The sequence below is a fragment of the Myxine glutinosa genome, chromosome 6 (genome assembly GCF_964187855.1).
Source record: "Myxine glutinosa chromosome 6, kmMyxGlut1.1, whole genome shotgun sequence".
NCBI lineage: Eukaryota > Metazoa > Chordata > Myxini > Myxiniformes > Myxinidae > Myxine > Myxine glutinosa.
In genome coordinates, this window is record NC_136266.1 from 68,829,202 (window position 1) to 68,842,834 (window position 13,633).

General features: G+C 43.3%; 1 protein-coding gene across 3 annotated transcripts in view; it reads left to right on the top strand.

The window, feature by feature from the left end:
* LOC137429913 (uncharacterized) overlaps positions 1-13,633 on the top strand; it is a 99,651-nt gene that overhangs the window by 48,017 nt on the left and 38,001 nt on the right. For all 3 annotated transcript variants that reach the window (XM_068120280.2, XM_068120281.2, XM_078779970.1), the window contains exons 11-16: positions 43-1,750; positions 2,241-2,329; positions 4,091-4,145; positions 8,870-8,982; positions 10,258-10,719; positions 11,303-12,576. In XM_068120280.2, coding sequence (XP_067976381.2) covers positions 43-1,750; positions 2,241-2,329; positions 4,091-4,145; positions 8,870-8,982; positions 10,258-10,719; positions 11,303-12,576 — 3,701 coding nt within the window. The remainder of the gene's footprint in view (positions 1-42; positions 1,751-2,240; positions 2,330-4,090; positions 4,146-8,869; positions 8,983-10,257; positions 10,720-11,302; positions 12,577-13,633) is intronic.

Here is a 13,633-nt window from a genome sequence, read left to right on the forward strand (position 1 = left end):
TTTCAAGCTTCTATATATTGATGAAGCTTACTTGTTCTGCAGCCTCCCCCAGGAGCCAGTGATTCGGCATGGCGTTTCCGTACCCGTTGCGTCGATGCTGCTGTGGAGCGAGCTCGGCACAGAAGAGAAGTGGAAGAGAAGGAGCGTGAAGAAGTAACGAGAAGGGCCTGCCAACTGAAGCTTAAGCGACTGGAAGACAGAGAGCGAGAGCGACGTAGTGAATTAGGGACACAGTCAGAAATGGAGAGTGTACCAGAGACACCTAAAGTGACAATCATAGAAAGAAACAAAGGGTCATTGAAAGAAAGTGAGAAAATGAACAGCAAGGCGCTAGAGCTTGTTCCTGATGAACAAGTGGTGTTGGAGTCAGAAAATCGTGAATTAAATGAAGAAAAAGCTGTGGAATGTGAAAGAGATTTTGGCTTTGAAGCAGATGTTGTGAAACAAGACGAACATTCTGCGAATGTGTGTGAGATTATACAAAGCACAGAGATACAACAATTGATGGTGGAGGAAACACGATGGGAAAAAGTGGAATGCGGGCAACAGAAGGAGCTTGGTGCGGAGGTAAAAACGGTTGAGGATGACAAGATTGATTTGTTAGATGAAAGACAGAATGTTCAGGAAAGAGAAAGGGAGAGGGAGGAAATAAAGAAGCAGGAAAGGGAGAAAGTGTTGGGAGTAGATTGGAGAATGGGTGTGAGAGTTAATGAGCTTGAGAATGAGCAAGGAATGGATGAGATCAGGCTTACTGGCAACATGGAGTCTGTGAGAAGCATGAACGAGTGGCAACATGGAGTTTGTGAGAAGCACGAGATTGGGAGGGATGTTTGGAAAGAGATCGAGAGCAAAAATCTTGGAAAAGCAAGGGAGAGGTGTTGGGATGGTAATAAAGGTATAGAGAGGGTGACAGGGACAGGTAAAGGGGAAGAGAGAGAAAAGTTTGTTCAGGAAAGTAAGGAAGAGACAAAAGGAGTGCAGGAGAGATTGAGAGACGGAGAAGAGGACTTGTGGAGGAAAAAGGTCCATGTTGAGGGTGACACAGATAGAGTGAATGAGGGAGAAATTATGAAAGTAGAGTCATGGAGAAAGAGGGAAGTAGTCGAGACAGATTTAGTGAGGGAAAGAAAAGCAGAGAGGGGTGATAGGGGAAGAGTTAGAATGGGTGAGTTCATCAGGGATGGAGACAATGATCGGAGACAAGTGTGGAGAGAACGAACAAGAGAGGTAGATTGGGAAAAGAAGGCAGTATTGGACAATGAACAGAGAAGAGGAAAGGAATACATAAGGAAAGGTTGTGAACCAAATGGGGTTGTTTCAGAAGCAAAAGATCGTGACAACGTTTGGAATGAAAGGTTTCATGACGTGAAAAGATTGAAAAAGGAAGGAAGTAAGGGAAATGAAGCCGGGATAGAAACTGATGCAGCCGGACATCGTGACAGATGTGGAGTAGTTGGTGAAGAAATTAGGGAATTAAAGGACATTAATAGTATAGAGGCAATGCAAAATCATGGATTTGGTAAAAATGAGAGAGAGGTGAAGACTGTGAGAAATTTAGAAAAATGGAATGAAAAGATGAGAAAGGGACAGGTGATTAAGGATGGTGAGGAGGATGAAATGAGTGAGGGGAAAATAAACAGAGAAGAATTTCCACGGGGAATGAAAGGGGATGGTCAAAGAGAAAAAGGAACAGAGGAGAGGAAAGGTATCATGGAGACCGAAGTGAAAACACAGTCTCAGCTGTCAACAGGTAAATGTTGGAATGGATCATATAGGAGTTTGTGAATATTTTGCTCTGATCATCTGGTGTCCACAACCTCCCCATCCACCACCAAAGCCTTTGTTTTTGGTTTACATAATTATCCTTAAAGGAGCCCAGGTGCAATAAGCTGGTGCAATGACAACACATTTACCTTCAGGCCTTGTCACCTGGTTTCAATTCCTGACCCAATTCTAAAAATTTCGGAATGTGTTTTGCAAGCAGCGAGTTGCATCACAGTGTGCTGTCCCTCCGATAGACGTTAAGCTGGGTACCATGTCTGCTAGCATTATTGGCTGTCAACTGTTGCACTGTGTTATTCACAACGGATCCGGCTAGTAGTTTAGTGCTGGGTTTGTATGATTAAAAAGCATTTGATGCACCTGTTTTGATTTCTTGTGGGCGCCTGCACGTTTCGTGCTGTGTAATTACCTCACCAATAATAATCTCACCAATATCACCTGTTGTACCTCCTGCACAGAAATTATTGATGAAAAAGAAGGAAATGACAAAATGTATGGCTTTCAGCAACAACCCTCTTCAACTTTAATTCCTCAAAAACAACATCAGGTTAGCAATGTCCCTCACACTGTATAAAACATCTGTAGAAATGCTTCTGTCTCTTCGTTTTCAGTTTCTCCTATTTTATTTGATGTTCTCTCCATTCTCTTACCTTGTTTAATTCCCTCTTCCTTTGCCCACTCCCGTTTTTTCTCTTCTTGGTCCCCTACTGGTTTCACCGGAGGGAACTATAGGTTTGCTCTCCATCTGTCTGTCTGTCTGTCTGTCCAACCCACCTGTGATTTCCCAGACTTTTCCCCCCATACCCTTTAACGTAGTCAACTGAAACCTGGAACATCGCTTTATTATCATAACTTAAAGAACAAGTTTGAGTTTCAGGGCGTTTCATCAATTATTCACAGTTATGCTCTTTTTGGACTTCACATGGGTAGGGGAAAATATCACATCTTTAGGGGACATGTATTGCAAAGCAATTCTCCCTCTTTTTTTTAATTATATTTTTGCTTTTTTTTTGTTTTTGGTGAGTGATTTTGGTCAGCTCTGCCTTTTCATAGATCGCAATTTGGTGCCCCAATCATCAGACCAGATGGTACTAAGGTAGCACACGTTCTTTATGAGCTGTTGAGTCTTGATGTGAATTGTTGACCCGATTTCCAACTGTCGTATGGGTGCTTTGCAAGTAGCCATTTGATTGATTATCCATCCATTGAATGGATATTTAAGCTGTGCATCTGTCTTCTGACACTGTTGGTTGCTGATAGATGTTAAATATCCCACGGTTACATTGGCACGCTTGTGGCTCAGTAATGATGCACTCAAAGGGTTGAAAATCGCAGTTGAATCCCAGTCCCATATGCATTCTATCGTGAGTGCTCATGAGCTGGCAGTATAAACTTCAGGTACGCACACTCCCCTCTGAGCTGTCCAGTCTGGGTTTGAATCTTGGCCCTGCGAAAAACTGTCATCTTGATGTTTTGCAGGCAGGCCAAGGCATCAATGTATGCCATCCCTCACATACATTTATCAATCCTCATGTAGTCTTGGTGCCACGTAAAGACCTTAGTGGATAGGTTCATAATTTAGTTCAGCCATTTATTTGTTTGTAACCACATTACCAGTGTTCTGTCCACCTTCAGGCCAAAATAGTTAGCAATGGAATCTCAGCCCAGCTCTAAATTGTCAAGGCATCAATGTGTGTGCGTCGCTCGGGTGGACATTAACCCTGGTGTCCCATCGGCTTGCCTTAGTCGGTTGACATTAGAGATCCCACATTGTTCTTTGTGAAGAGCTATCACCGGTACACTGAACAAATTGCATATTCCTGCCCTAACCTGCAGAGGGCACTGCATCAGGGTCAAAGCCGTGCCCCCAACAAATTATGCTCCATGCGGCCTTGTGTTGCATATGAAAGAAGTGAGTGCTTACACCAAGTTGCTGTAAACACATTAAGAGTCAAGTGCAGTGTAATGAGTGGTGTCGCTTCGAAACCAAACCAGACAGATGAGGGACATTATCCCCTCTCTAAAAAAACAAACAAAAAAAAACCTTTAGAGGCCATTTTTTCCCCGCAAGCGGGGGGTTGGCCTTTTTCGGGGACCGTGGTTGTTGTTGTTTTTCGATCCCCTTTTTGAAGCAATGTTTTACTCCTCTCTAAAGGTAATTAATGAGAGTTGGGTTTTTCCTGACAATTTATTTAACCTGTCTTTGTACCATTTTTATACAGTACTGTTCTGTATTTCATTATTATATTTTAACAAACAATCATGTTTTTAATTCCTTGTATACCCTTAACGTATTCTTTCCTTCTAGCGTGCCATTTCGAAGCCTACACAATATCAACACTCCTTTGATGCCTTCCATTCAGGTTTGTGTCTCTCCCTAATTTTGTTAAAGGAAATTTGATATACAGCAAGTCTCAGATTTACATCGTCGATGCGTTCCTAAACACTGCAACATTATATGAAACGACGTTATTCATGTACGATTTTCCCAAATAGACAATAATGTATGTACACAAATAGACAATTTATTGGTATGGGCTGAGAATGGAGGGACTACAGGGATGGGGAGGCAGGTGCTACCGTGCTTCAATGGAATGTCTGAACCAGCTAAGAGATATGCTGGTACTCCCTCACAGCTGGTATGCAAATGGCAGTTCAAGTGGTCACCCCATTGGACACGGAGTGCTTTCCGTGTGGACGTTAATCATCCTGAATCCAATCTGTCCTTTAACGTACGATAAATAATCAAAGCCGTTTGCGATCATGGCAACTCAAATCACTGAGACCAAGTGACTTTATGTGCGTATTTCCTAAGTCAATGGGGAGAACAAAGGACACCAAAGCATTTATTTACTCCGTTTATTCACAAAGATACGTACACCGGTATTGGACGAACGGAGGTACACTGTACTTAAATTTTTTGAACAACGTTGTATCGGACAAGCGTGACTTAAATCGACTATTGGCCCATAATGTGTTATCGACGTTCTAGCGAAACTAGGCTTGATGTAAATCCTGGAAAGTTTCCTGTAATTGGCTTTTCACTTTTTTTTTTTTCTTTTTTTTTGGATACTGAATCGAGGCTCGTAAAGAGCTAACATTTATTTCACAAACAAATCAACCAGACAAACAAAATATACAAAAAGAGGGAGCGGAAGACAAGATGGGGAGAGATGGGGAAGTACACAAACACAACATCCGAGAGCAGGGAGATGCGTGGAAAGGAGAGGGCCCGGGTGGAGGAGGCGTGGGAAGGGGGGGGGGGGGGGGAGGGAGAAGTATAAAACACAAGAACACCAAGGACTTCCAGGACCGAAGTTGGTATTTCAAAAAAGTGGAATTGGGGTGAAATTGGCGGGGGTAGAAAAGATCAAGGTTTTGGATGGGGGAAGATAAGAGATGGTGGTGAACAGCTGTTTTAAAGACCTGGAGGGTGGAGTGGGATTGAAGAGAGTGAGGGAGTTTGTTCCAGAGGCGGGAGGAAAGAGGAATGAAGGAGTGAAGGTGAGCAGAGAGTCTTGATTTTGGCAGTTTAACCATAAGAGGGTTGCAGGCAGATCTTGTGCGACCTGTAGGAATATTTGCGGGACAGAGCCCAGAGAGCTGGGGGGGCAAGGCCAGAGAGGAGTCGGTAGAAGACGGAAAGACCACCAACCTGCCTGCGGTGAGTGAGTGAGACGCCCTTGGAGTTAGCTTCATCGCGGGAGATTCCAATGATTCTGAATGCTTTGGTTTCAACAGCGTGAAGACGAGCTAGGTGTGAGGCAGGAGCACCAGCCCAGAGGGGAGAGCAGTATTCCATTGAGCTGCGGATGAAAGCCTTGTATGTGGTGAGGAGCTCGGGTGTGCCAAGGAAGGACTTTGCACGACGGAGGATGCCCAGTCGGCGACTGGCTTTGGAGGCCAGATTTGAAATGTGGTTTTCCCAGGAAAGATCATGGCAGATAGTGAGACCCAAAAGCTTGAGTGACAGAACTTCTTGGAGAGGATTATTCAGAAAGTGGATGGGAGGGTTGTCCAGTCGGTCTTTTCGGAGAGACATCGTAAGAGTGTGAGATTTGTCAGGATTGAAAGACATGTTCCACTTGTTTGCCCAGTCTGTGATTTTGTCCAGGTCTGCAGAGAGTGAGGAGGCTGCAGACAGCCGATCTGAGGGATGAAGAATGGAGTGACAGAGAGTAGAGTCATCAGCAAAGAGATAGAGAGGATTTTCAAGAGAGTCAGAGAGATCATTGATGAAGACCAGAAAAAGCACAGGGCCCAGAACACTGCCTTGGGGAACTCCAGCCTGAACAGGAAGAGGAGATGAGAGAAATCCATTCAGGGCCACACGTTGACTACGACTAGAGAGGACGTCCGCCAGCTATGCGTGGAGATTTCCATGGATACCAAAAGAGGAGAGTTTGGTGAGCAGAGCGGGGTGCCAGACCGTATCGAAGGCACGTGATATGTCAAGGGAGACTGCTCTAATTTCCTGTTTGGCATTGAGGACCTCCATCCATTGTTGAGAAAGCAGAAGCAGCATGCCCAGAGTAGAGTGTCCAGGTCTGAAACCAAATTGATGATCAGAGATCAAGCCATTGGAGAAGAGGAAAGATTTCATATCTGAAGCAATGATGGATTCCATGACTTTGTTGATAATTGGGAGAAGGCTGATTGGTCTGTAGTTGCTGGGATCTGTTTTTGCACCTTTTTTGTGCAAAGCGGTGATGATGGCAGATTTCCAAGCAGATGGAAGATGACCTTGAGCAAAAGAGAGGGAGAAGAGAACAGAGAGAGGGAGTGAAAGAGTGGAAGAACAGGATTTTAGGACCCGTGGGCTGATGCCGTCAGGTCCAGTTGCAGAATCAGAGTCGAGGGTTGACAGAAACTTTTCCACCTTGTCAGGAGGAAAGGACACAGAGTCCAGGAGCAACTGGGTACGACTGGGTACTGTGGGTACGGTGGGTACAGAGAGGGATGGGTTTTGGACACAAGATTTAGAGGCAAACACAGAGTTGAGGCATTCAGCTTTTTCACGTGCGGAGTCAGCCGTGTGGCCATTTGAGGTGAGGGAGGGGATGGAGGGGGAACAAACACCAGAAACAGATTTGACCAGATGCCACCAGGATTTGGAAGAGGGAGACAGATAAGAGAGTTCGGTCCTGAGAATGGAGAGATATTGTTTCCTGGCTCTCCTGAGGGTGGACACACACTTGTTTTGGGCTTTGTGAAAGGAAATGAGATTTCCTTCCGTTGGATTTGCTTTCCAGGAGACGAAAGCAAGTTGTTTCTGGGCAATAGCCTCACCACAAGATTATTTAGATATTAAATTTATTTGCTGTACTGAATCTTATATTGTTGTTTTATCATGCAGCACTTAAAAAAAAAATGCCACTCCTGGTAAATTTAACCATTTTCACATTCCTCCCAAACAAGAAAGTTATTTTTTTCAAGTTATTTCGTTACATATCGTTGTGTAAATGGAATTCCTGTGTCCTGTGTCAATCGTTTTTCATAAAAAGATGAGCAGTTTATGTCATGACTTTCATCATGTTACAAGTGCTGAATTACATGCTATATAATGGTTACAATCAAATGCTAAATGTAGCTGAAATGGTTTTCACTTAAACCCATCCACATTTCTCTTTACCCCTGCCGGTGGCTCCATTCTCTATCTCTGCTTACCCCTCGGGGGTTTTTTATGTGAGGGTAATCCCTCCATTTGTCTGGCCGTTAATTGGACGGGCTAGTTGGCAGGGCCCATCCTTACTTCCTTGAGGCCAAGCATGGGTGGGTGGGATGATGGACATCGAAAAAACAACGGCCTCTCGCAATATTCAATGTTTTGGCTTGTGGAAGAATGAATTGACAGGACAAAATGGCAACGTACTCACAGTGAAGCAACATGCAGACGCCACAAGCAAGGAAATGAGCAAATAGGACGCAATAAACAAAAAGGGAATAAACAAATAGGAAAAAGGAGAAGAGAGAGCGTTGTGTTTGCATGGGTGGAAGGAGGGGGCGTTTAAAAATACATCATGTTGTTGTTTAAATTTGTTTGCTGTGCTGAATCTTTGCTGATATAGTTGTGAGAGTGACATGCCAATGAGACAAGATTGGCGACTGTGCTGCCAGTGGTATCCAACAGCGATAGTGGGACTGTCAGTGTTGTTAACAAAAAGCAACATCATTGCAGATGATGTGGAGATTAAGAATCCATGGCAGTGGAATGGACTTCACAAGGAAATGGGCAAGGCACACCTTGGTGCTGCGATCAATAAACTTCACAAAACTGTTTTTGCTTTTTGAAAAGTTTGTCCTTTAAGGGAAATCAACCACAGAAAGCGAGGATGCATTCCTCTTGGACCACATATGGATGCAGAAAAAAAACACGAGAACTGCTAGGCTGAACGGTTTGCATTTTGTATTCCACCGATAGGCCGGATCTGCATTCGGATCTTAACCCAATTCTAATTTGCTTGTTCTTGTCACCTACCCGACTCATCCGCCAAGTTTCTTCCGAATTCGTCCGCAACGTTTTGAGATATTGTGCTATTTATCGTTTTTTGCCTCATCTCTAAATGGTGAAGAATGTATTAAAAGATTCTAGCATCCGGATCAGGATCTTCACCAAAATCTAATCAATTTGCCCTTGTCACACACCAAAGCTATCCACCAAATTTCATCCAAATCCATCCCTAACTTTTTGAGATATTCTGCTAACAAACAGACAGACAGACAGAGTGATTACATAACCTCGGTCGACCTTCAGTGGTGGTGGGTAATAAGGGGCTTTTAAGGATCCAGAAAACGAATTAGGCACTGCCAAATTGATAATTGACGCCATTATACGAACCATCATTCGTAATTTTCTCTAATCAAAACATTTATTCCCATAACAAAAACTATTTAAAAAAAAAAAAAGTAGAATATTGCATATTTAATTGTTTGCACTGAACCCCTTTCGCGTTCTGTTAGTTTGTACAGTAATCAATATATCTAATTTTTCACAAAACCTCACTGACATCCCTGAACTTCATTTTTCTGGCTTCTTTTTGTTTGCTTTGCAATTATGTTCAACTTAACGTTTTTTTCTCTTCAACAGAAGATTATTGTGTTCAAGGAACTTCACCAGAAGAGAGGGTTGCACTCAGTCCTTCTACACCTGTTTCTGAGCCGGAGATGTTTCTGTTCGAGAAAGAGAAGGGGGAAAGAAAGGTGAACGAAAGAGATGCAGGAATAATTGGGTTGGCTTGTTTGGCATTTCCATCTGAGCACACTTCTCATGATGCTGGGATCCAAAGTTTTATATCCCATACAATGTGTTAGATTTGTTCGCTTTCAATGAATTATTATTATTCTTTCGTTTGGAGCACATGCCTTTGGGTAGCATAATTTGCTGGGAGCGCAACTATGCCACTGATGCAGTGCCACCCTGTAGGTTAGAGCAGGAATTTTGAATTTGTTCAGGGTGTCGGCGATAGCTCACTTACTAATCGTGAAGGACACCGTGGGATCTTTAACGCACACCAACTAATGCTGGTATACAGGACACCGAGTTTAACATTCACCCGAGGGACGAAGCATCCAAAACGCAAGCATGAGAATGTATAACTGGGTTGAGATTTGATCCCAGGCTAGACAGCTCAGAGGTGAGTATGCATACCTCACCATAACTATCCTGCCAGCCCAAGGGATTCTTGTAGTTAATATAAAAATGCAAGTGCACCCAAATGTCTTCTAGTAATATACTTGTTTTGCTTGTGATAAATGTACAAGCTACTCCATGAACCTTCAAAACTGTAGGCTTGGGTGTTGGAAGAGGGATCTCTCCTTTAGTTAGCAAAAGACAACAATCCCAAAGAGGAAGCGTGAAAGTTATTGTACGTAATGCTAGGAACCGTACATTGCTAGGAACCGTACGTGTGCCAGGAGCCAGGAACCGAGGTGTAAAAGTTATTGGTCTTCGGCACGCGTTTCTTCCATAGAGCTAGTTTGCAAAGAAACCTATTTATTGTCAGACACCACATAATATGAATGGAACCAGGAAACAAAGTGAGGCAGAACGTTTCATTTGCATTACCATTTACGTCATCGATTACGAGAGAAATGGAGATGTACCGTTTGTGCTGAATGAAATGGTTTTCAATTGATCGATGCGAAAGGAATTGTTGTTGCGGATGCAAGCCGATTGTACCTTTATACAATTGTACCATATCGGCCTAGGCTCATAAACTTTCAACAACAACAACCATGAGATACTGGCTGCCCTGTGCAACACATGAACAACACATGTATGATGTATTAAGATGCATTAACTTAGTCATTTTTCATCATTCAGGAAATTTGCTCATATACAGTATATGGCATTAGTCTTTGTATTCAAGCAAGGCAATTTTATGATCTCTGCATTTCCTGTTGCATTTTTTTTTGTTTTTGTTTGCTTGAGAAAAGTCAAATTTTTTCATATTTCCCTTCCCTTGTTTTCTTTAGTCCTCATTACCTTCTGCACCTCGGCGCGGTAACATGCGCTGGGGTTCCAAAGCGGGTGCTCAAACACGGACTTCCCAACCCCAATGTCGCTCTTCTGAACCCGTACATTTTGCAACTGGGCACGTTTCATCCACTCAACAAGGCGGGCTTCACCCCAAGTCTCAAACAGCTATTTCCCCTGATCAGGAAGTTTTCCCACCTCCCAAGAAGCCTGTCAGTCATTCGACTCTTCATGATGCTAACTTGTTGAGAAGCTATTCCAGTGAGAGCAGGGACTGCAGAATAGAAGGTGCAGATCGGCTCCCTGTACGGCGAAATCGTCAAGGAAGAGGAAGGGGTTTCAACAGCGAGGGAAGAGATTATGTGTTTGGAAGGGACAGAGGAGGGAATGGTGGAATGAGACGTCAAGGCATACACATTACAGGAACCGAAGGTTTTGAAAGCGAAAGAAAGACAGAGCAGGTATGATGTTATGTGTGATTTCCTGTCATTGAATAAATGATTATTACAAGTGGATGTATAAAAGACTTTGTATTGGAAAGTGTGAAATGGCATTTCCTTTCCTATCCAGCACAATTTTAAATATTATTTTTTATATTATGTTATGAGGTTTGCATTAAATCTTAAAATACTGTTCTTCAATCACATAATAAATATTATTTTTCATTACCATTGTTATAATGTGGAGCATTTCTGATGAATGGAATCTGAAATGTTCTCTAGCTCTTTAGAGACCATCGACATATTATATACACATAAACAGTATGCCCCCATATTCTCCTTTCCTCTCTTTTTTATTTTGTTTTGTTTTGTACAGTATTTTATATCGTATGTTTTTTGTTTCAGTCTATCTCCTCCCCTCCCCCATCACCTGCTTCTTCCCAATCAGCCCAATTTTATCCTTGCCCCTCCCCCCATTCTGAACTTAAGTAATATGGAGATAGCCCCTAATTTTTCAAACACTGTATACGTATTTTGGGCACATCGTGATTGAGCTCTCATCAATTTTTCTTAACTATTTTCTATACTTCCACACCTCCCCCAGACTGATGGTTTTGGGCCCTGCTCTCCACGGGCCCTTAATCAATTACAGTTCTATCGTGGAAAAGGCAGAAGTGGAATGAGAGGGAGGGGGAGAGGGAGAGGTGCAGGTACAAAAGGATGGGAAAGGTTTGGAGAGATTGAAACTCAAAGTACTCAGAGGGGGGAAGTGAGGATTGATGATAAAACTGACGAAAGGAAAAGTAGGAGGTTCAGATTAAAAGATACAAACAGGTTCAGAGCAGATGTTGATGCTGGAACAGTAGAGAAGGTTGGAGGGAGAGAGGGGGAAAATGTTGGAAAGAAAATTGAAGAATTCAATGAAGAAAGAGCAGTGGCAGAAGACAGCACATTAGGAGGGGATAAAGTTGGAGAAAAGGTGGCTGATCAAAACGAAGATAATCTGGGAGATCACTCTGTTGAGTGGGATGGGCATCGATCGGTCTGGAGAGGGGGTGATCGATCGGTTTGGAGAGGGGGTGATCGATCCGTGTGGAGAGGTGGTGATCGATCGGGCTGGAGAGGGGGCGATCGATCAGGCTGGAGAGGAGGCGATCGATCGGTCTGGAGAGGGGGCGATCGATCGGTCTGGAGAGGGGGCGATAGATCGGTCTGGCGAGGAGGCGATAGATCGGTCTGGCGAGGGGGTGATCGATCAGTCTGGCGAGGGGGAGATAGAACGGGAGGGAGAGGGGGCGATAGAGCGGGAGGGAGAGGAGGTGATAGAGCCGGAGGAAGAGGGGGCGATAGAGCGGAAGGTAGAGGGGGCGATAGAATGGTTGGGAGAGGTGGTGATAGAGCTGTGGGGCGAGGAGGAGATCGAGCGATCTGGCGAGGCGATCAGCCTGGTGGACAAAGTTCTGGTCATACTGGTGGTAGAGGTGTTGGTAGAGCTGGAACTGGTGGTCGGGGTGTCGCTCGTGTTGGAGGTAGAGGAAGGGGCCGAGCTGGAGCTGGAGGTCGAGGTCGAGCTCGAGGGAGAAGTTTAGATTCAGACGAAAGGAAAGAAAATGATAAATTTGGAGATATCGAGGGAGATGGAGAAAAACCTGGAAAGGAGCGTGGGGAAAAGACAGGTGGTGGAGAGAGTGGAAATGATGAGTGGGAAACCGCATCTGAAAGCAGTGACTTCAGTGAACGAAGAGGTAAAGATGTCGGACAAAAAAGGGAAAAAGGAACAGCAGAGAATCAAGATGAGAAGGACCAGGAACAAGGAGTGTTCAGGAGTGATGGAAGGTCTTCAAGGCATGTTCCACCACAATGTCTACCAATAATGAGGTGATACATTTTCGTTTTTTACATTTGTTCAAGCCTCATTATACAGTACCTTGTTTCTTGGTGTGTATTAGCTTTCCAGTTGGTTTGAAATCTAAGTTTTGTGTGAGTGGCCTTGTGGTATAGATTACTCAATGTGGTGAGGTGTAGTTTGGTTGCTCGTTTTGTCCCAAGACTAGTGTCGCACTTTTTACCACATGCATGTGAAGCAAAAAGTGGAGTTAAGCAATTGGGTCACGGCTATCTGTCTGTTGATTCAAATGTCAGTTTTGTGATCGATGAATAACTTCATTTCAGTTAAATGGTATATTTAAAACACAAAATGGAACAGGAATCGGAAAACGAACCTGTAGTTTTGCAGTACTTTGGCTTTGAATTTGACCTGATTGTGCATGCGCAGAGAGCAGTGAGATAATATCTTTACTCAGTCTGTCTGGCAGTCAAACAAAATTGAAAATCATTCCAAACAGGAAACTTAGTTTTTAAGGACGTCATAAAGGACATAAACAATAGTCACAAATAACTAAGGTAACATGTTAAATAAGGTGGTGTATGAGATTATAAACTTCCGAAAAAAATTTCTATGACCTTTAAAATCTGTACTTTATTTCAATTGCTTTATGTACTTGAACACTGTATAACATAAATCGCCTTTTAGCACTTTCATAACCCTTCAGTTCAGCAGTACTTGGACAAAATATTGTTGCATTGTACATCATCTCGACCAATCAAATTAGCTGTTTGCAGACCCTGACCATGTCCTTTTTTTCTCAAGACTGCATGGGTTAAGGTGTTCTGTGAACCTTCTAGTTCGAGTACCACATGCCTTTCAGACTGATACGCTATTGCTTTTGTATATACAGGCTATGATACCCAAATATTATTATTCCTCCTCTGGCATTTTGCGGGTTTATTCCCTTTGTTTACCTTTAAAAGAATATACCCTTTAAAAACAACTCCTCCAGAACAGCTAGACAGATCGAGTGAAAAATTCACACACATTCTCCCCATACTATGGTGTTCCCGAATAATTCATAGGTCACATGTTCTGGCAGCCATG